The following is a 22,202-nucleotide window of genomic DNA, read 5'->3' as shown; positions in this document are numbered from 1 at the left end:
GTTCAAAATAAGTATTACTTTGTTCATGCTTGATCCACCCATCAGTTCCACTCTGTCTGACACAAGGGGTGGGTGGGGTTTTTGTGCTCACATCCAGAGCCGTATACCTGAGATGATCATACCATGGGTGTTTATAGGAGTCTGAATCTTGAGATTTCAGCTCACAGGGATTACTTGTACATGGCTAAAAATCGAAAAGGAGTACATGTATGACTGAAAACCAGTGGTGACGAGTGAGGAGAGAATCTGACGGAGAAACTGAGGAGCACGGCACGGCGACTGGCTCATCGTCCTTTTTTGTGATGCTTCTAATGAGCACATTTTTAAACAGTGGGCTTCTTGTTTTATTCCAAACTAGCAAATGATCCCAGGAAAGTCTGGGTACCTCTGGGATAAAGTAAACTTTCTGTAGTGCCAAATTATAAGAGACACTTTGTGTGAAAACAAAACAACTGGCAGTCTATTATAAACCTACACCGCATCCTCCAGTCTCTTCCTGCTTGGTTACAAGGTGTAGCTTTGGGGAAAAAATGATTCATTGGAAGCCTATTTGCACAGAATGGAGGTTTCTAGCATAACTTCACCTACTTCCAAGGTTCATGGAGAAGAACCAAGGGTCTGAAGAGGTCGAGGCTCTAGTAACACTTGTAGTATAAACAGCAGCTTTATTACTTGACTAACACGTTTTGGCCTGTGGTGCTGGTCAAGTAATAAAGCAGTTTTTATACTAGTTTAGTGTTGCTGGAGCTTCGATCTCTTTAAAGCTTCTATGAACAACATATTTGACTGAAGGAAGCGTACGCCGCTCTTGGCTCTGCCTGGAAACAGGCTTGTAAATGACTCCAAATATACCCTCAGTTGAGGGCAATTAAGAGGATTGGTAGGGCTTCCCTTTAAAAAAAAAGAAATCACCTAAACTGTTCATGTGATGAAAGACAAGCCTACATGTTGTTTTATAATAAGGTGCTGTTTATTTCATCATTTCATTATTCACATCTCACAGTACACTCTCTTATAGCTTTGAATTGTAGTTTTTACCATGTGTAATACTGACCTCAGCCTCCTCTCCCAGGCTTCCTGGCGTCACTCCGGCACCCCCACCTCTGTTCCTGGGTACATTTGGTCGCAGGGACTTGGATTCTAGCTTGTTACCCAGGGCCAGAGGCTTGAGGGAGTCTGGAGCTGGCTTTAGATTGCTGTCTGGTTCAGTCCTGCAAACTGTGAAGTGTTTATCTTGTTTCGTTTATTTATTCACACAAAGTCCAGATTAAGTGTTTGATCACTTTAACTGCAGAGAGCCGCCGCCATAAACAGGTTATAGCAGCCTTTGAGGGACGCGGGCGGCGCTTTATTCAACGTTCAGATGATGTGGATTTGGCGTGGATTAAAAGTGGACTGCCGGTATTTTGAGTTCCTCGACTGTTTCCTGTCAGCATGCCTTCAGAAGTGTGCAAGCACTGAGCAGGAGTGTTATAGTGGCTGCCCCGATGATGCACCACTGCATCACAAGCAGACCATTAAAGATTAACAGCCTCATCTGGACGGCAGAGGAACCCCGCCGTAACTAAAAATACTTATGATCACTTGGTGCAGACTCCCACTGCAACTGGTCTTTGTTTTTTGTTTTTGTCTTATGTCTGTACAACTTTAAGGCAGGAAGTTGAATTTTTTTAAATAGGTCTCAGTCTTAAATTCATGCCTCCCTGCACAGGATTTTTGTTTTTTTAAATAAAGGACGGGGAGCCTGGAAGTATTCTAGTGTCCATCAGGCCTGATCCACTGAAACCAAAGTCAGAACAAGTTGTCCTAATGTGCTCTGCTATGCCATGTAGATGAAGGTGTTTATATCCGTCTCATCCCGCTTTATGTACTTATGGTCTATCAGCCACTCAATCTGCTCCTTGATCATCTTCTTCTGTGGTAAAAACATGTTCTTTAGGATTTCCACCAGCTCCGTCTGCAGCTGAGCGTTGTTGATGCGCTTCCTCATCTTCATTATTTGGATGATGGCCTCCTGGACGTGAGAAATGGAAAAGAAGAGGGTGGAAAAATAACAAAGCAGGTCAAGAAACTGCACTGTGAGGGTCTTTATTCACAGTAGGTGGTGTTCAAAGCAAATGAAGGAGCACCAGCCTCTCCACCTGCCTGCTGTGAGCTCATCTCCGTACCTGTGTTCTTAGTATCCTGAGCTGGACAATGCCCTCGTTCTCCTCCTCTCTCATTCGCTCCGTGGTGAGCTGCAGCCGACCGATCAGGTTGATCTTCCCCCTTTTCTGAACCTTGGAATTTTTTCTGTAAAGTTGAATTTGAAAAAGAAATGCCCTCAGTCAGCATTTGGACCTGTGGTCTCTACTAAGATATCTGGTCTGCAGTGTGACCATTTAATCACCAGTTATTAACACCATCATCACTGGTCTGTTCGCATTAACAGCAGTGACTCAGAGAGACCTGGAAGAAGCCGCTGCACCTCTGCACACCGCCATGTTGTCTAACCCTGCTTACCTAAGCTATTATTTATTTAATAGGTTTTTATTTATAATAATATTATTTGTATTACATTTGCATATATTTTTATTTTTATATTACTTACTATTACTAGTTTCAAATCACAAAAATGTTATTACACAAAGATAACATCAGTAAATACAAAAACTCTGTTTTCTCCTTTATATAATGCATTCTCATTTATCACTGCAACCATTTCTCGCGTTCCTAGAAAAACTTCATAAAAAAATAAAATATTTTGCATAGCGCTGCCGATTTAAAGCACATCTAAAATCCTGTTCTTAAAAACAAGTGTTTTCAAATTAAAAAGAGAATGAAGTGATTTTGAATCTGAAATGTTCCTATTTTTGGAATATGATCATTTCATTCAATAACCTCTCAGCATCTCTCGTGTCCCCTCGAGTACATCTGATGCTATAAATTTGGTAACAGTTGAAACATGCACAGAGCTACACTTCCAAACACTCAAAAGTTATGTAATAATTTATGAGTAATTTGGAAACAACAGAGTGTGCAAAATTATATTTCTTCCTCACTAAGACCAGACTGTGCATTAAAACTTCACAGAAAGCACTAAAGAGACAAAGTTGTGAAGAAGAAGAAGACGATGAAGAGAGGAACAGGGTGAACGTGATCACTTACATGAGAGAAAATTCCTGGTTGACATAGAATAATGTTCCTTCTGCAAAGTCTTTTGGCGAAGACACCGGCGGGTCATAGAGCAACACCTGCCTCTTGAGTTTGGGAAAAGCTACCAGAGACTGGGCGAACAGAGAGGTTTGAGGAGGGAAACAGAAAATTTTGTATTAATCAAACAAAACAACAAGGTGTTTCTCATAGAAAAACAAACTTGTTTGTCTAAGACGTGATAGAGACAGTCATCTACAGTTCACAGGCACTTTTGTCCTCGTCGTTTACCCAGAGAGTGCGTCGCAGCTCTGCATCGGGCAGCTCAGTGGCTAATTTGAGGTTTTCGAAGCTGATCCGCTCCCTCGGTCGCTGGTTCCAGGCAAACAGCACCGCCAGCTGGAAGGTGGTCACCTCCAGGTCATACTGGCCCACCTCGTTCTTAAACGTTATCTGGGGAAGTGAAGGACATTTTATTTAGTTTGATTACTAAGTTCAAATAATAAAGAAATAATAGATCACGGGAGGAGTATATGTGCATGGTCAAAACACTCCTTTGTAAATAGTTTGAAGGAACTGCCTGGAAATACAGAATGAATATGCTAATGTGGTCACCCCAGACACACAGATGCTTTTCTAACCTTGGGCAAATAATCAGAATGATGCTGGTTTGAAGGGAGAGGAGCTGACTAGCTTATTTCAGACAGTGGATAAGTGGAGAAGCTGCTGAGCTCAGTATTAGATAAAAAAAGGATTATTCTAATCTGTGAAATATGCAAAGCTGCACCAGTGAAAGTTTTCCAGTAAATTGCTTTGGCCATTACAGTAACTGTAATGGTGCGATTTAACAGTTAAGTTGCTTGTGTGTGTTCCTGTGCAGACATGTTAGACTCACGATGCCGTTGGACATGAGGTGATGCCAGTGAAGCTTCCTGCCACTGTGGTTCTTCTTATAGAAGTCTTCTACCTCAGGTATCAAATCCTCCAGCTCCGTAGGGAGAGACACAAAAACCTTCTCGCTGCTCCTCGACCACGCTCCAGCATTCAGGATCTTTATGTTGACCGAGTCAGCTGCAAGGGAGCGCACCAAGATGAGAAAGTTTAGAGTTATAGCACATCCCAGCCAAAAGGACACATTATTGCACCTTGCTGGCTAAAACCAGCTACTAGTTAGCTTAGCATAAAGAAAGTCTTTAGGCTTTTGTGTTATCTAACGTTAAAACAGTATCTGATGTCTGTCTATTCGAAGGCTGTGCTCACTGTTCTCGTGGAGGATGTAGATTGCAGTGTATTGAACTGTAAGAGAAATCCCCTTTGAGGTTTGTCTCCTCCCAGGTGCTTTTACATGTTACGTTACTTTTTTATTCTACCCAGAAGATAAAGTCGTAGGGGTTAGCCGTTTCCTCCATTTCTAGCCTCTATGCTAAGCTAATCTGCTGCTCATTGGTCTTTGTGTTTAGATTATACATGAGTGACATCAATCTGCTCATCTCAGTGGAGAAAAGCAAGAAAGTAAATGTACTTGCTTCCCCAAACTATCAAACTTCGACATCATTTTATTAAATAAAACATTTTCTGACTTTACCTGGTAAAGCAAGCTTGTTATGTTTATGCATTTCTTTGAAGGACTGGTTGAGGTCCTCTGACACCTTGATGTCTTGGAACATCCTCGCCAGCTTGTTGACATAGTCGGCTGGCATTCCTACTTCCTGTTTGGACAAATGACATCACAGTAAAGATTAATCTGATTATAATCGTGTTACTAATTGTGTCCGTGTTAATTTGCGAGCAGTGTCTCATTATGATGTTCTGTCTGTGATACTTGTGATGATAAATGAAAAGGAGACAGCCCCAGATGTCTCCCTGATGAAAACATTTAGTAAACAGAGTAAGGTGAGATTCATAGAAGGTAAAATAAAAAGTAAATGTTCCCCATCAGCTCCTACCCTGAGCCACTCCACCATGTTCTCCTCTATCTCGCTGTCGGCTGAGATGTCCAGGATGAGCCGACGGGTCAGGTGGGCTTTGTGGTAGCGCATGAAAACATCTTTGTTCTGGACATACTTCAGGACTAAAAGCTGCAGGAAAAATTTAAATAAACACTGGTTGGAAAGGACTCAGCAGATACTTTTGGTGTTTGTTGCAGTTTCTTGAGAATTCAAACACATGAATATTTTTCTGAGTTGGCACAACTTTGTTGAAGTTTTTGCTCTTTACTTCTTAACGTTACAATAAAGTCAGACCTTGCCTGTTTCATGTTCTTCCTGCATGTTCTCTCAAGACTTCCAGAGCAATAACTAACAGTAGATCATGTGTCAGACGCAGTAACGGCAGTTTAATAAACTCACAAGAACACTAAACTTACCACTTCCTTGAGCTTGGCCTCGATCTCTTCAGAGGTGAGCTTCTTGCTGAGTGGAGTCTTCCTCAGGAGCATGTCACAGTAGTTGGCTAGCAGCTCTGGACACTTGGACTCAGGCTGAGTTTTCAACCCTACCCTGTAAACGCAGGTGAGGAGAGACGAGTGCAATCAAGCTGTCAGGCTGCTTTTATCATTCGGCACTGAAGTTCATGCAGGCAACTCTCTTACCCTTTCTGTTTCATGGGAAGTTCTAATTTAAATATCGTGGCATCATTCACAACCGCTTTATATGCCTGCAAAGAGGATTGAAAAAAAGTTCTGAGGATATTCTGAGACAGGCATCCAACAGTTACAATGGAACTTAGCAGAAGTGTGACTCACTTTGTCTCTAGCAGTCAGGAAGCGTGGATCATCCTGAAAGGCCTCCTTCACCAGTCGACTGAAGCGGTTAAACAGGGTGAGCAGCTGCTCCACGTATTTCTCTGAGTCCTGCAACAAAGACCCGATGGTACAACCACTCACTGAGATCAGGATAAAAGTTCAGATTTACATTAACCAAGCTCAAGGTCCACAAACTTACAGTACGTTGGAATTTTATCTACTGGCCTCTCTGAATTTTATAATTTAGGCATTAAAAAACTAAACCGTTAAAAAAGGGGCCATAAGGATAATCTGCAATACCAGTTACAAACAGGTACAAATCCACTATTCTTAAAATTAAAAACATTTATAAAAGCCCCCCATCTGGTTCATTTTCACACTACACAAACTATGTAGAAAGCAATAAACTTACTCCCTGACAACACCATTATAGTGTTTCTTAAAAGAGAAGGGACATACACTTTGAGGCCAGTAGTAGCCCTCAGCCTTCGAGCAGACACATCCTTCTCGACTTATTGCATTCACAAGATTTTCCAACAACTTGACCTCTGGGGTTTTTAGTAGATACACCTATGGTAATTTCAAATTCCTACATCGCTTCAATCTCGAGTTATCGCATTCACAAACTTTGATGTCCAGGGGGCCCACCTGCCCGCCCGGCAGGGTGACAACAATAGCCCCCGATGGGGTATCTAAGGAGTCACATCTAAATTGATTTATTATCATAAAAGTGTGGAGGTGTAAAGTGAGGAAAATGTTTTGTAAAAAAAAAAAAATCTAACATGTTCTTTGTTAGCCCTGTGACAGACTGTGGTAGCTGATATACCCCCTCCCCCATCTAGATTATCCCATCATAAGATTAACCCATCATTTGCCACACACCTCTGGATCATTACCAAGCTGGCATTGTGATTAATAAGAATGACAGCACCTCGACAGTTACTGCTGTCACTGAAATGCATCTCGATGTTAATACAAACTGTAATAACCTGCAGTCTATTCTTGCAAACCTCCCACCATCACCAGTTTGGCATGTTTGTCTGTGCGACACTCACAGAGGTGATCGTCTCCGCCGACGCTACCATATCGGCCAGCCCAGCACTCATGATGTGCTCCTCCAGGTCCTTCAGCATGGGCTCGATGCCGTTGGGCACTTTGTCCATGAGGGAAAACATCAGGTGCAACTCTGTGGTGAAAGCAAAGGCATCATCCATGCTTTTTAGAAAGACTATGACTCAGAGTTATGGAGCAGTCAACAGCAAGGAGGTGGGCAGTGTTATTGCTGCAGAGAGACCCTAAAACAGATGATATACTGCAAGAAATAACTCTGTGATGCCCCAGTCTTTACCAGAATCAATACATCTTAAAAAATTAAGACTGAACTAAATCCCTAAATGAGCATTTCTGTACTAGTGACATGTCTCTAATGTTCATTTTGTAGCTATTTTTTCATTTTGAGCTACTTTAAAATCCATTACTGTGGAAGGCCTTTGTCCATTTCATGAATTAAACCACACACACAGAGATGCATTAATAATACTGACGGGTGGTTAATGTAGCCCAGAACCTGGACAGAGGTCTTAATCACAAAACAATTCTTCAATACAAACTTTAATGTATTCTTAAGATTTTCCATTTTGGTCATTTACATTGAAATCAAGAAAAATGTCTGGAAGAAAAATGTTGCATAATCTCTGGGTAGGTTTAATACACCAGGATGTGTTCATCTAAAATGAACAGCAATTTGAGCATTTAAAAGAAGAAGATGTGATACCAGCAGCTAAAATATCAAAGTCAAAACTAAATGCATCTGTGGTAACGAGCACAGACTACCTTTAATGTATAAAATTATTATTTTTGATATAAAACCTCATGAAAACGTCTCAAAGCTTGGGCACAGATACAAGACTTGAAAGCCTCTTATTATTAAAAAACAAACAAACAACAAATTCATGTCTGAGTAACGAGTTTCAAATCCTTATTTTTTGGTTTTACTTTAATCTGAACAACTTCTGCACTTCCTGCACTCAGTCTGTGTGTTTTCAAACCAGCAGGAGGTTCAGTTCTGATCCACTGAATACCTCTTGTTATTAACGTTATGAAATTTGGTGTATAATATTAAACCAATTTTTTTCCCCCCCGTGAAGTAAAAGCTTTGGATCCCACAGGACACTCAGGTAAGAGCATCGAGTGCTGTGACAGATCCACCACGACGAGCTTCCACCTCACATGTCTCCCTCTGTGTAAACCCCCGACTTGGTTTTAGATTAACGAGGCTGGTCATACTATCACACAGGGATGTTGTACAGATGCAGAGAGATTTGTTCAGGCTATTTTCTAGTGCAAACCTGAGCTGGCTGAGCCTTTGTTGGGAACAGTCCTGCCGTACTCACTCTCTGTCTCATTTCGTTTGATCATGCCTGGACATTCGGCTAAGATGGTCTCCTTGAACGATGTTACTAGCGCATTGACGCAACACTCCATTAACTGCAAAGATAAGCAGAGGCAAAAACACTCAGACACAACACACGTGCAGATATCAGAAATCAGCATTTTTGGGACGATCCTTCAGCGTTTTCTTTCCATGAGTAAGCGGAGAAGTCCAAACTTGGAATAAGCCCATCAAAGAATAAAAATAAGAGGAAACGTGAAATAGGCTTTGCATGAAATAACCCAAAGATTAAAGTAAAAGGAAATATGTGAAAGGAACGCCTGGCCACATCTGTATACTCACTACACTACAAACAGCAGTTTGTAAAAACAGTAAAAACAGCAGTTTAAGGGAAATTTACATACTCTGAATATTTATTTGCAATCTTTTCATCTCACAAAGTAAACAACGATATTTTAAAAAGTTGCTTTTTTGTCCTTGATTTGTAGAAACCTGGGTGAAAATCATGACATATGGCAGAAACTGGCACAATGATTTTTACTGTAACTTGAAAAAGAAGAAAAAGCTTAAAAATATAATACATTAAATAGAATATAAACATTTAGAGACCACAGAAATTGATGTTCATGTTTACAAAATTTCAAACTAAAACAATGGAGCTTATACTAACTGCTTGTACAGAGTTGCAGTCACGTCTCGTCTCTAGGTACCGCAGGGCACGTTTCTCCTCTTCCCTCAGCTTCGAATCAGCCTGATGAAAATAAAACATATATATGCAATATTTGTGCATGTTATAAAAAGCTAAAAGTAAACACTTAAAGACGAAAAGCCTGCAAGTTTTAAATGCTTATATCTGGTATTTCCCAAATATGGGATAAATAAAGGTAGTTATAACAGCAAGTAAACAGTGAGCAGCAGTTCCACTAAAATAAACAGAGAAACTGGGAAATCAGTTTTCTGGCCAGAAGTGTTACTCACATATTTCATGTAGTTTTGGACGCCGTTCTGCTGGAGGTAGGCCGGTGCTTGTGTTCTGTAAAACCTCTCAGTAGAATCCATATACGCTTTTTCAAAGTTATCCCTGTAGATCTGCAGCTTGTCGTCGGGGTTGGAGCACAGGTTTACTGCTCAGGACAATAAAAATCATCACACAATGAGATACAATACAATTTTTCAAGCTTGAGTGACTCATATGTTAGTATTAAGTAGATCAAATTTAAAAAAAGTAGTACAAAGGCTAGACACAACAGACTGTATCGGTGCTTTTTCATATTTTTCACTTCCAAGTCCTGACGCATCACATTTTCTACTGCGCTCCATTTTTTTAATATATTTCCTCCAATTTTCTCTTTTTTCCTTTCTGTTAATGTGGACAGAATATTAATAGAAATGAATAAATAAACGAGAATGAAAAACATGAACAAGAGGAGCCTATAGAGAATTTAGGCTACGTCCACATGTCCACGGGTATTTTTGAAAACTGAGATTTTCCATTTTCGTTTAAAAAAAGAAATAAAATCCAGTGTGCTGTAAATGCAGAAAACAAAGTCAAATGCTGTCAAGAACATTCCAAATCCTAACTGTGTAGAAATGTTGGCCAATCAGAAGTCTAGAAGTTTGGTAGGGAAAGAGTAAACAGGGTTTTGTGCCCTCACAAACCCTTAAGTACTTCTGAAACGTTTTTGTGGCAGCTAATTTTGTGTTACTTTTCAAGTGCCTTCATCATTTCAAATGTTAATAACTAAAGACAGTATTTTGTCCCACTTGGTCTCTTGGCCGGAGTTTATTCAAAAAAGAAAGAAAGAAAGAAACTGAAAACTGAGTTTTCGAAAATCTCCACCCTGGCAGGAGTTTTTAAAAATCTCAGTTTTCAGTAGAGATGGACCGATCCGATATTACGTATCGGTATCGGTCCGATACTGACGTAAATTACTGGATCGGATATCGGAGGGAAATAAAAAATGTAATCCGATCCATTAAATGTCAAAAAAGCACCTCACGAAACTTGCAACACCGCGTAACTCGGCTCATAACCGTAGCACGTCTCACGTGATAGAGCGGCTGTGTGTATTTGGAGCCTCGCTACCAAACCAGCATTTCATCTCCCAGAAAGTTATCCCAGAGAGAAGTAAAGCAAGTGTGTAAGTTCATCTCTGAATTTTTGTAAAGCATTCCCATGTTAAGCTTAACAACCGATATATGGAGCGACTGCCTCTCTCTCTCTCCCTCCCCTTCCTGCAGCTACTTCAATCGTGAAACTGCTTAACGATCAGCTGATCGGCTTTTCTGTCGCGAGTCCGTCTCTCTTCTTTGTATTTGGCCCACTTTGCACCAGAAAGAGGAAACCAGCGGCTGAACAACAGCAGCACGTTTAAGCTTGATAAGCTGTTGTTAGAATTTATTTAATATTACTTTCTACACCAGGATCCTTTTCTACGTAGCTGACGGCTGGTAACTGTGCAGGGGCGGATCTAGCAAAGTTTAGCCAGGGGGGCCGATAGGGCATTAACAGGGAAAAGGGGGCACAAAGACATACTTTTCTTTCTTATTCTCATTTAAAATACGTGGCTTTTAATAAATAATTATCTGAATCTTACACCCAAAGTTTTAATCTCTGATGTAAAATGTATAGAAGTCCATTACTGTATATAGTAACTATTAAGTCTAATATACCCTAGTAAGCTATAGTACTTTTTCCTTTGGGAAGGTACCATCTGTGAATTCTGCAATTCTGTTGAAGAAAGATGTTGAATCTATTTAATTCTTGAAAAATAATTTATTTCTGTGCATTTTTTTTCACCCTGCATCAAATTAAAGTTGATTACATCGATTAAGCATCATGAGGTGGAGGGTGGGGGGTGGTTCCCTATTAGTTAGGTTGCTTAATATTTCTGCTAAGTACTCTTTAAAATACCAGAATAGGGAGGATGGAGTAGGTTTAAGTTTATTAGATTGATCAGTGTTGCTGAACTATGAAATATTTTGGGTGCAGTGTATTTTTGCATACAGGTATAACAGAATAGCTTTAGTGTTGTTGTTTATTTAAACTTGAGTATGAACTTATACAAAATGCAGCAAGATATTAAAAAACAGTTTTATTGATTAAAAAACACACTATATCGGATTCATATCGGTATCGGCAGATATCCAAATTTATGATATCGGTATCGGTATCGGACATAAAAAAGTGGTATCGTGCCATCTCTAGTTTTCAGTGATCAAAAATGTTGTTTCCGTGTAGACGAAAGGCCCAAACGCACAGAAAAAGCTGCGTTTTCAAAAATACCCGTGTAGGTGTAGACATTGCCTTAAAGAGTTTGTATGTTTGGTGCATTCAGATCATTGTTCTGATTGCAAAAGCAAAGAAATACGAAGAAATGAGGGGTGACTCAAGACTTTAGTATGTATAACTCAAAGAGTATTTCCAGTAGTCCAAAAAGTGTGAAGCAGACCATCTCCAGTTGTTGTGCATTCATAAACAATGACTGCCATGTAGAACAGGAGGCCTCAGCCTCAATACCAAGCTGCTGAAACCAAAAGCTACTACGCTGTCATTCATGAGCAGTCATATTTTCTACCCTTTCTGATCTATGACTGGACAAACAGAACCTTCAGACTTCGCCTGCAGGATCCAAATAAAAGCTTGAAACAGGTGTGTCTCGGTTTTTCTCACCGTACGACTCCCGCACTCCGATGACCAGCTGTGAGTCAAAGGCCTCCCCCAGCCTCTCGGCATGGACGAGCTTCATGGCACTGTCTTGTAGCCTGTTTTTAATGTTGGAGAAAATGGACTCGTTCCATGTGTCAAGCATGAGCTGCAGTGAGCATAGAGAAAAAGTGTTAAACACAAACACGCACACTGACGAATGCTTCTTTGGGTCACAGTAAAAAGACACAAACAAACAAACCCACTCACCTTGCGGACGATGCTGTCCTCCATGTTGGACTTCTTGTTGCTTCCTTGCTTACCCATCAAAGTGATCTCCAGCTGGCAGAAAGGTTTGGGCAGAATGTCACACTGTGTGAAGAACTTCCTCCACTCCACAATGTACGCCTTCAGCAACGCCGTGTCATCCTGGTGACTCAGCACCCGCTAAGAAAAGGAGAGGGACACAAGTTAGGGTCAGTTTGAACCTGCAGAAATAAATTGGCAGCCGATATTTAAAGTTAAGATACACATTAAAGAATAAGCACGAACACTGATGAGAAATTTAAACTGATGTCAGAACAGAAAATATTTCTTAAATGTCTGGAGAAGAAAAAAAAAAAAGAGCCTGTATCTAACAGTAACTAACAGACACAGATAATTTTAAATCTCTGTCATAACATTCAGCCAACAATTAATGGAGCAGTTCCCAAAACAGTGAGCTAACTGGTAAAAAAAAAAGAAGAATTAGACAAAACTTTGGGGAAGAAGTTGACAAATCTCAGTTTGAAATTGAGACTAGGCTAGATTTTACTAAAGTTCTGTAGTTCTTTTAAGCATTTTTATTACAAATGCCATACCATATTAGAGAAAAAAAACATCTGTTAAAGGGAAACCTACTCTTTAAACGCTGGACTTATTTCAGCATGACTTTAAAGCTCTGAGTACTAGAGAGCAGAGTGCCGTCTGGCCTGACTGGGTCATCTGTCAGGGGAAGTTGGCTAATGTTGGGCGATCTTCAGAGGACTGTGTGAAAGTGTAAGCTAAGGCAGTCTGGCCAGGTTTTTCTGCTACTGTAAAGTAGAACCAACCTCACAAATAACTGAAAGTCTATGTGTGCTGCAAAAATGATCAAAAGAGGAACTCATGACATGAATTCTGTTCATTGAAACAGGGGCTGTACTACAAAGAAAGCTTAAATAATTATAAAAGGTATTTCTTCCATATCTGGCTTCATTTATTCCAACAACAGCAATCATACTAGCTACAAGCAGACAGACGTCAAAGATGCAACAGTGGCAGCATGTCAACAATCACAACCATGGACAGGTGTGCTGGCCGCAGAGGGCCATATTTTATGCTACAGTCACACAAAACAGTGGTTTGAGATGAGAGGTTTGCAATGGCTGCTTTGAAGAAGGGATCATTTGCTGTCAGTTGTCTTCTTCAAAGCATCTTAGGTGTGTCACAACAGAGTTAAAACACCAATAAGACGCAGTTGGTCTGCTACCAGTCTGTGACTGAATGAGGTTACGTTTGCAATTATATGCAATCTGTTTACGAAGATAAAGTGATTAACTGTAATAAATTGACAAAAAGTGCAAATTTGTTGCTGTCTGCATCCACAGAAATTCATGTCAACTACTTACATTCAGTGTTCAGCCAGAACCCCGTAGATACGAAACAGAAATTGTTCCACAAATAGTGAAGCACTTTCTCCAATACAGCGATTTATTGTGAAATGACAATGTTGCTTTTATACAGGAATATACCCAGAATACAACAAGCTGAGTGGAGTCCACTACTGCAAAGAGACCTGTTGCAGACTCAGATTGATGGTAATGTGAAGGCATCTGTCTCCATTTACAAATTAGACACCAAACCTTTCCCAATCTGTGTGAGAGTGACTACAGTCAATATAAGTCAAACTGTGACTGTTTAAAGACATGTTGCCTCCCCTAGGCAACCTGTGCAATAACCTTGAGATCAAAAGTGATTGCCTGGGATCGAGGATATTTGCTCATTCAACCTCTGTCTAGAAAAATTCTGTGCAATCAATGGGAAACTGCCCATTCTTCCTGGTCGCATAGCCATAATAAAGGAAGATAAACTACAATATTAGAAAAATACAAAGACGTTAAACAGGAAGGCTTTCTCATCCACTCAGATAGATATAAAAACATTTAAAAAAACGCTAAAATAAGTCACAAAATATACTTGAGTGGTGGGTAAGATGCTTGTATATGCTGTCCAAGCAACATGTATGTGTAGGAAACACTAGTGATTATAAAAACACGTTTAAATGAACTGGAAGACAAAAAGCTTACTGCTTGTGCTTGTTTGATGAAATCTAAGATGTCCTCTTTGAGGGCCTGGTGGATCTTAGCTGGACCTTTGTCGTCCCACAGGCACACAGCGTGGACGTCTCTGTAGAAGCAAAAAAAGGAGACACATCATCATATCTAAAAACCAAAGCCTAAGGTGAAAGAGAGGTAGAGTCACCGAAAACTTACGAGAACAGGTCAAACCACTGTTGTTTCGTGACAGACTCCTGCCGCAGGAGCTTCAGTACTATGGGGCGCATCAGGTCCCATTTATCTTCAAACTGAAGGGAGCCTTTGTTCTGGAAACAAGCAGGAGAGGAGAAGAGTCAAATTATATGAATCACTAAAACAAAACTTTAAGGTGAGCTACATGTCAGTGTTAATTTGCTTTCAAACACCTGGCAATTTAAGATAAGATTAATTATTTTTTTTAAAAACTATACTGAGAAAGTTTCACTTTCTCAGCTTTCTGTTTTTCTCTGTACAATGACAAAATTTTGAGATGGAGGTTTCTTTTTGACAATACAGATGAAAGGGAATAGGAGGCAGTGAGAGGAGAAGCAGAAATGCAGAATCTTCCCCACAGAGAACAATCACTTGTGATGATTTATCAAAATGGACAAAGCTGCCCCTCCTCAGCCACGTGAACTTGACTTCACGGGCCGAACATAAAGCCTGATTTAGGAATTGGAAAACACCACCACCATTCCTGGAAAACTGCTCTGACCTCAGTGTGCCAACAATAAGAGTTTTCAGTGACAGAGTCTTTGACTTTCCCTGGTGAGCAAAATAAGCCTTAATATAGATGATCCAAAAACAGGAAGTCTGAACCTTGTACTTCTGTACCACATATAAAATCTGCAAGTAGGCTAAATCTGCATATCAGATCCTCCCTGTTTCTTAACGACAAAACTGTGAAGTCTCTTAACTTACGGTACACACTCTGATTTAAATCGGCTTTATTCTTATATGCTTTTCAGTTTTACTGACGTTCATGCAGTGCTCTTCCCCTCTCTTCTGATTGGTCAGATGCTGCCAACTTCACCTCATAACTAGAGTGATAAACTCTGTATTGACTTATCGAGTTGTTAAGCAGTTTTGTGTGACCACTCAGCCTGATTGATGATGTTAGGTGAAGTGAAGCCAGATAAGGAAAAGATATCTCAGATGTGTTGAACTTGTTTTGCAGTGGAAACCCCGGGAAGCTTAAAGGACTGGATGCTTGTTGAATTCACAGGGTTAAGATTTGTACAAAAAGTCAAAATAAAAACATTCGGATCTTAATTTAATCTCAGCTGTTTTTCATTTTGATGGGTCATTTAGTGACTCATTCAAGGAGCGCTGCAGTGCTGATGGACTTTTGATATGTCTGATATTATTAATGCCAGATAATTACAGTGCTGATATTGCTTCAGTCTGAAGTGTGTTAGCTTTTTTGTTTCTTTTTTGTTAAATATCATTAAAAAAATACTTTAGAGTGATAATTATTGCACAATGACTTGATAACAGTGCAGATGAGATAGACTAAGGTTAGACTACCAAAACAACAAAGTGATCTACCATCTAGTTGCACAGTTTAATTTGTGGCTGTATAACATTTTATTACTTGTTGATTACCTTGTGCAGGTTCTCTGCGTCAAACTAGTTTAAATACCTTTATGATTTTAGTGTAGTTGGCCTCAAATCCTACGGTCATAACAACCCTAATATTTAACATAATGCGGCTGATCAACTATGCTAGCGTTTTACTGTTTTTGTTTTAACCTCTTGTGCCAAGGAAACAAAGAAAAATAACTGATGTGACAAGAAATAAATATCTGCCACTGACATCAGTAAATGACATTATTAGCAGACATCAATCACCAATATGTCACCGTTTCTCTGGAAATCATCAGAAAAGTTTTGGCCTTTTAATAATCTTGTAATTTTTGACAAGGTTATTTTAAAAATTCCCTCCAGCTGGAACAACCACCATAGGTACATACAGGCTATTACGGTTTCTTACTTTTTTGCATATTTGTCACACTTCAATGTTTCAGATTATCAAACATATTTTAATATTAGAGAAAGATATTTGATATAACATCAAAACCTACCTGGCCCTATATGAAACAGTAACTGCCTCTTAAAGCTAATAACTGGTTGTTCCATGCTTGGCAGCAAAAACTGTAATCAAGCATTTGTGATACCTGGCAATGAGTCTTTCACATTACTGTGGAGGAATTCTGGCCACACTTCTTTGCAGAATTGTTTTAATTAGGCCGCATTGGGGAGTTTTCAAGCTTGAACAGCTTGTTTAAAGTGAGTTCAAAGCATCTCAATAATTTAGGTCTGGACTTTGATTAGGCCACTGCAAAACCTTCATTTTATTTATTTTTTGAGCCATTCAGAGGTGGACTTGCTGGTATGTTTTGGATCATTGTCCTGCTGCATAACCCAAGTGAGCTTGAGTTTTAGGGCAAAAACTGATGGCTGGTCATTCTCTTTTAGGATTTTCTGGTAGAGCGCAGAATTCATGGTTCCACCTGTACAACTTCCTGAAGCAGCAAAGCAGCCCCAGACCATCAGGCTAACACCACCATGTTTGACAAATACTTTATCACGCAACTGTATGTGGCCTATTTCTTGCTTTTAATTTGATTAATATGCACAAACACAGGTTGATCTCAAAATAGTCTGCATAGCTTTTTTCACCCTCTGGTGTCCCATTTCTCCTTTTACCTTTCACCTTTTGTATTTTTATGACATTTTGTCAGCAATAAAATAAGAGGAAAACAACGAATTTTCTTACTTTTTATTAGATTATTTCATAAATGCAAGAAAACATGGCACTATGGTAAAGAAGTAGAAAGATAATCATAAACAGCTCACTGCAGAGTGAAATCTGTAGCAGATTTAATTATTTACACCTATAATTAACCTTGCGTGTGAAGGCCTTCATAATAAAGATCCACACAGATTCTATTTTGGTCAAAGAATGTTCATCTGACAGTAACTGTTGAGAATCACTGAGTTATTTCCCTGCTGAATAGACAGTTGTTGCATAGACTGCTTTCTACTGTCACTTAACTATACCTAGCCTTCAGCTCTAGCCTGTGCCTGCTCACAGACGATATTAATCATCACTAAATTAAGCATCCATAGGTGTCTGACAAGCGAAGCTTTGTTAGCGAAACAGCAGCAGAGGAGGATTACAGGAACCACCAGACCACACAGAGCAGCTCCAGGCAGCCTTTAGCTTGGCTGCAGATTCCTGAGCCACTGACAGGTAGAGGATATGAGACCTGCACCCAGCGCGCACACACAGAGACTGTGGTCATATTTTAACGCAGGCTCAGCTGAGAATACATCCCTGTGACTCTGCAGCTCCCCCGTGTCTGACGTTTCCCTTCACATTTAGCAGTGTTGTAGCTTTTCTGTGTAGCCAGCTAAATCACTGATAAGTGGCTAATGTTAGCCAGATGCAACTTAACTGCTCCACGCTGAAGTAAACACCGACGGGACGGCCGTAAACGGGTGCAGCGTACTGTTCGTTAACACCGGAGCTAAACGCCCACAGCACACTGCACACATGACAAGCAATTCCACGGACGCTGAGTACAAATAATTGAATCGAAGTGGATCCTACCTTTAGCAAATTAGACGTCGCCATGTTCCCTCAACTTATCCTCTCGTAAAATCTCGCGCGAACAACAAGACCTACGAACATTAACCTTATCGAAATATCGCTGTTGTTAGGGAAGTTATTTTTAAATATATTTTTTAAGTATTTTTTAAATATTTTAAGGACAAAAGTATCATTTTAACTACTTTCTTTTACATATAGATGTACTTTATTAATATGTATTAGTAAAGTAAAAATAGTTTTATTTGTTATTATTTACGTGCATTTATTTACGTTTTTTGTTGTTCCTTTAGGCTCAGCCTATGTCAGAATGTCTTTTTGTTGTGCTCATTTTACGTTTTTTTTTTATAGTTTATTCTCACCTTTATTAATAACAATATTTAACAACGCTCTGTAGTGGAACGTTTATAGTATCATATAAAAGGTTTATTTTTAGTTACAGTTAGTTTATAATGTAGCCATTAAGAAGTATTACTTGTTGAAGTATATGTTATGGTTTTCATGTTTCCTGCACTCTGCTTCTCCTAAAACTTTTTTCTTTATTTTTATGTTTTAGATTTTTTTTTTGTGTGTGTGTGTGTGTTGTTGTTTTTTATTACAGCAACATTAGTATGGTAAGTGTAATGGAGGCTTTGATTTTATTGTCATTTGTAAATTGCTGGGAATTAATCCACAGTGAGCATCTCATTTTAAAAGGTACAAGTAATTTTTGGAGTGTTATTGTGTGTTCAGAAATTTGTAAGGTCACATTGAACGAAAAAAGGCACTGTCTGTGAGACTTAATCATAGTTTGTACCTGACCAAAATATTTGAATTATTTTAAATGATTTGTCTGTTTTGTTTTGTTTTAACATAAAATGAGTTTTAAATATTAATGACATTACAACATTGTTGAATAAACAGATTATAGACATTAGCTAAAATATTCTCAGGCTGAATATTATTTATTTATGTTCACAAACAACATGAGCAAAGTGTAATTTGAGCAGGTATACTGCACTACTTTTGCCAACTGTAACGGGATTATAGTGAAACTGTGGCGGCCATAGAGCTCCTGTGTCGTCTGTACCATACCTCCACAAAACATTGCTTTTGCAAGTTCATAAAAAAATAAATAAAGAGTCTAAAAAACAAAGTCAAAGTAAATCAAAATCTTTTACTTTGCTTAATAATTACTTTAAGTTAACTTCAATCAAAAAAATCAGGTACGGTGTATAATCACGTTTGTGAAATTTTTTTTTGAAGTTCATCATCTGCAACTAACTAAAGTTTTTTTTTTAAGTTCTCTAAACCTTTTTAGCTTTACAGCATTTAGGCATTAAGGACTAATAAACCACAAAAAATGGTTCCTGCACAATAATGTATAACAAATAAAGCTAATCAGAGACATTAGAAGGTATTTTCTGCCATACTGAAACACATAGCACTACCTCTGCTGTTTTAGTTCACTCTCACTGCCTTGTAAATGATATGTAGGAAAAGTAAAAGGAAACATTTGCCACATATCACACTGAGAGCAGAACTGGAGATAGGAAAATATTTGTACAGTCTCAGGGCCAGTTATTGTTTCACTGTCAGCATGGTCTTTATTATCATTCCTTCCCTGCGTGACATGAGGGAGAGAGGAGAGAAGTACAAAAACATTAATAACAAAGGGAATTTTGCTCAGTCACTGCTGGGCTTTTTCCATGACAAGATCGTCCTGAGGAAAAAAAAAAGCTTGGAGAAATCAAACCTACATTCTTTGAGCAAGAATGTAGGTTTGATTTATAAAGTGAAGTGCTGGGGACATTTCCTGTCCTGTACGTAGACACATTATACTGTACTGTATAATACTTTCTCCACTCTGGTGACCCTATAGGAAATATGACAAATGAAACATTTGCTGCATACCTCATGAATAAACAAACCCACTAATAGTGATAAAACATTACTTTTTATACAAACTTCTGTGTTGTCTACAAATGTTTTATATTAATTATAGCCTACAAATGAAGCAGGAAAACAATGAGAAAACAGGAAAAATCACAGGCGAAATGTTCACCACTCTAATAAACACATTGCTGCATATACTGGAGGTGGTGTGGAAAGCAAAATGGTAAATGGACTGGTAATTAAATTGTGTTTATTTACTCTATTTGAGCACTCAAAAGGATTTCTGCATGCAGACGAGAAAAGCTAGGGATCAAACCACCTACCTTCTGACTGATAGAGGACCTGCTCTACCCTCCTGAGCCAACATTCCCATTAAATCCTCTTTTGGTAACTCTTTGGTAAATAGATAGAAACTTTGGGGTTAGTGTATTTCTGTTCACTTTAAATGTATTTCAATTCCAAAATTCCAATTTGCAACAACTGCCTGGAGTTACTTTATATTACAAAGTGAGAACCCTAAAATCAATCCCTTCATTTGGATCTGAGTTGGTCACGCAATGTTGGTGTGATCACAAAAGCAGCAAGACAGCAGCGCTTCTTCCTGCGGCGCCTGAGAAGATTCAGCATGAACTCCAGAATACTAACAAACTTCTATCGAAACCATTACCATTGAAAGTATTCTGACTGGCTGCATCACCACCTGGTATGGCAGCTGTAATGCTCTGGACCGCAAAGCTCTGCAGAAGGGGGTGAGATTAGCACAGCGCATCACCAGGACTGAACTGCCAGCCATGCCGGATCTCTACAAACAGCGCTGCATGAGGAAGACACAGCAGATCCTCTCTGATCCCAGCCACGCCAGCCACAGACTTTTCACACTTCTGCCGTCTGGCAGGCAGTTCAGGAGCATCCAGACCCACACTACCAGACACAGAAACAGTTTTTACCCACAAGCCATCAGGCTTTTGAACTGCTGACACTCTATACACACCATTACACACTCACTACAATTACAGGGCTCTGCACACTGTCACTTCAAAAAAATGCCACTTAAATGCTCATTGCACAAGTTTTGCACAAACTGTAAATACCAACTTGTCTTAAACTCTCTAAATATTAATACTTTTTCTCTCTTTCATTATTATTATTATTATTATTATTATTATTACTGCTATTTTCTTGTTATTTTCTTCTGAATATAACTGCACACTTTCTATATGGTCATGTAAAGCTGAGGAGCACGAGCCAAAGTATTTCATTATGGGTAAATGTGGCTACACTGCTTATCAGTACATGACAATAAAACTTGAAACTTGAAGCTTGAACTTTTCAGCAGCATTTGGTGACAGTGGGGAGGAAGAGCTCCCTTCCTTTCCTTTCCTTTCCTTTCCTTTCCTGTCCTGTCCTGTCCTTGCCAGAAGACGTATCTTGCAGGACCAGCTTAGCGAGGGGCAAACATATACTGGTTGAGAAGGGAGAAAAGGAGAGCATAGGGAGACCATAGCCAAATCAAATACTAGAGATGGGGAGAGAAGGCAAACGTTTAAAACTACTGGTGTAATGCAGTGCTAGCCCTCCTGGCAGTAGAATCTTTAGGTTGGACAAATCCCCTGGAAGTACAAGTTCTAGAAAACCTGCCTTATGGGTCTCCCCTATTGTACCCAAGTCACCTAAAATGAACATAATTTAATTAAAAATCGATGGATGAATGCTTTCTTAATCACAATGTATTCTTGCTTGCACTGCCATGACAGCATACATAACCAGTGATTATACTAGATTGCTTGCTACTTGTCAAAGGTCTAGTTAAACACGTCTTGCATTCACAAGACTTTTCCTCTGATAACAATACCCCAAGTCTTTCAGGATGAGGGATAATGCCATGCAGCAGGGGAACGGCCGGGGGACATAGGAAGCCATGGGAAGAGTGTCTGTCTCCAGAATCCAAATGGGGATCTCCTTCCACACCAGAGGAGCCTGACAGCTGAAGACTCTGCCTCCCATTCTACTTTTACAAACGCTAGAAACCACAAGTAAGCCTTCAGGCTGAGAGTAAAGTATTACGCTTAGGGAGTGAGAACGTGTTGGATAAAATGATATTATAAGGTCTTTAGGGTATGATGGACCCATTCGGGGCTTTTATGTGAGGAGAAGGATTTAAAAAGGGTTTTAACGGGAAGCAAATGAAGAGAGGCTAACATGGAAAAAATATAATCTCTGTTTCTAGCCTCTGCTAGTAGCCTACTTTTATTGATAACTGTCACCCTGTCTGTCCCTCTGTCTGGTTATTTCCTGTTTGGGTTTCGGATCAGCAACTTTTTTAAAACATAAAGTGCGTGTTGTTAGACTCATATGCTGACTTCTGCAAAAAATGTGGAACATTATGTGGAACAAGGCATAGAGATGCAGTGCTAGACCATCAGAAAAATCGGAAAGGCAGATCTCAACACCGCATACCACAAGTA

At 39.5% G+C, this 22,202-nt stretch overlaps 1 protein-coding gene across 2 annotated transcripts; it reads right to left on the bottom strand.

Moving 5' to 3' along the window:
- Positions 1 to 948: 948 nt before the first annotated feature.
- cul5b (cullin 5b) lies at positions 949 to 17,947 on the bottom strand. Of its 2 annotated transcripts, none has more exons than XM_031747603.2 (19): positions 17,866 to 17,947; positions 14,427 to 14,536; positions 14,241 to 14,340; positions 12,184 to 12,360; positions 11,941 to 12,082; positions 9,246 to 9,391; positions 8,938 to 9,018; positions 8,224 to 8,362; positions 6,931 to 7,061; positions 5,876 to 5,983; positions 5,723 to 5,787; positions 5,498 to 5,630; positions 5,079 to 5,210; positions 4,718 to 4,841; positions 4,028 to 4,203; positions 3,424 to 3,585; positions 3,148 to 3,266; positions 2,169 to 2,292; positions 949 to 2,014 (listed from the first exon to the last, which is right to left on the bottom strand). In XM_031747603.2, the coding sequence occupies exons 1-19, from the start codon at positions 17,887 to 17,889 to the stop codon at positions 1,820 to 1,822; spliced, it is 2,388 nt and encodes a 795-aa protein (XP_031603463.1). In that variant the 5' UTR covers positions 17,890 to 17,947; the 3' UTR covers positions 949 to 1,819. The 2 variants fall into 2 exon arrangements, with proteins under 2 accessions (XP_031603463.1, XP_031603464.1); XM_031747604.2 differs by having other exon boundaries at positions 1,820 to 2,014; positions 8,269 to 8,362.
- Between the last annotated feature and the right edge of the window lie 4,255 nt (positions 17,948 to 22,202).

Source organism: Oreochromis aureus, linkage group 10, assembly GCF_013358895.1.
Source record: "Oreochromis aureus strain Israel breed Guangdong linkage group 10, ZZ_aureus, whole genome shotgun sequence".
Taxonomy (NCBI): Eukaryota; Metazoa; Chordata; class Actinopteri; order Cichliformes; family Cichlidae; genus Oreochromis; species Oreochromis aureus.
The sequence above is the reverse complement of the archived record's forward strand: the minus strand, read 5'-3'. Positions and strand labels throughout refer to the sequence as shown.

Excerpts from the sequence above, each read along its gene's own strand:
- cul5b (XM_031747603.2), bottom strand. The coding sequence starts at position 17,889 with ATGGCGACGTCTAATTTGCTAAAG. Across the intron at positions 8,363-8,937 it reads ACTGCAACTCTGTACAAGCA|TTAATGGAGTGTTGCGTCAA; the intron begins GTTAGTATAAGC and ends TTATCTTTGCAG. Across the intron at positions 2,015-2,168 it reads TCAGGATACTAAGAACACAG|GAGGCCATCATCCAAATAAT; the intron begins GTACGGAGATGA and ends TCTCACGTCCAG.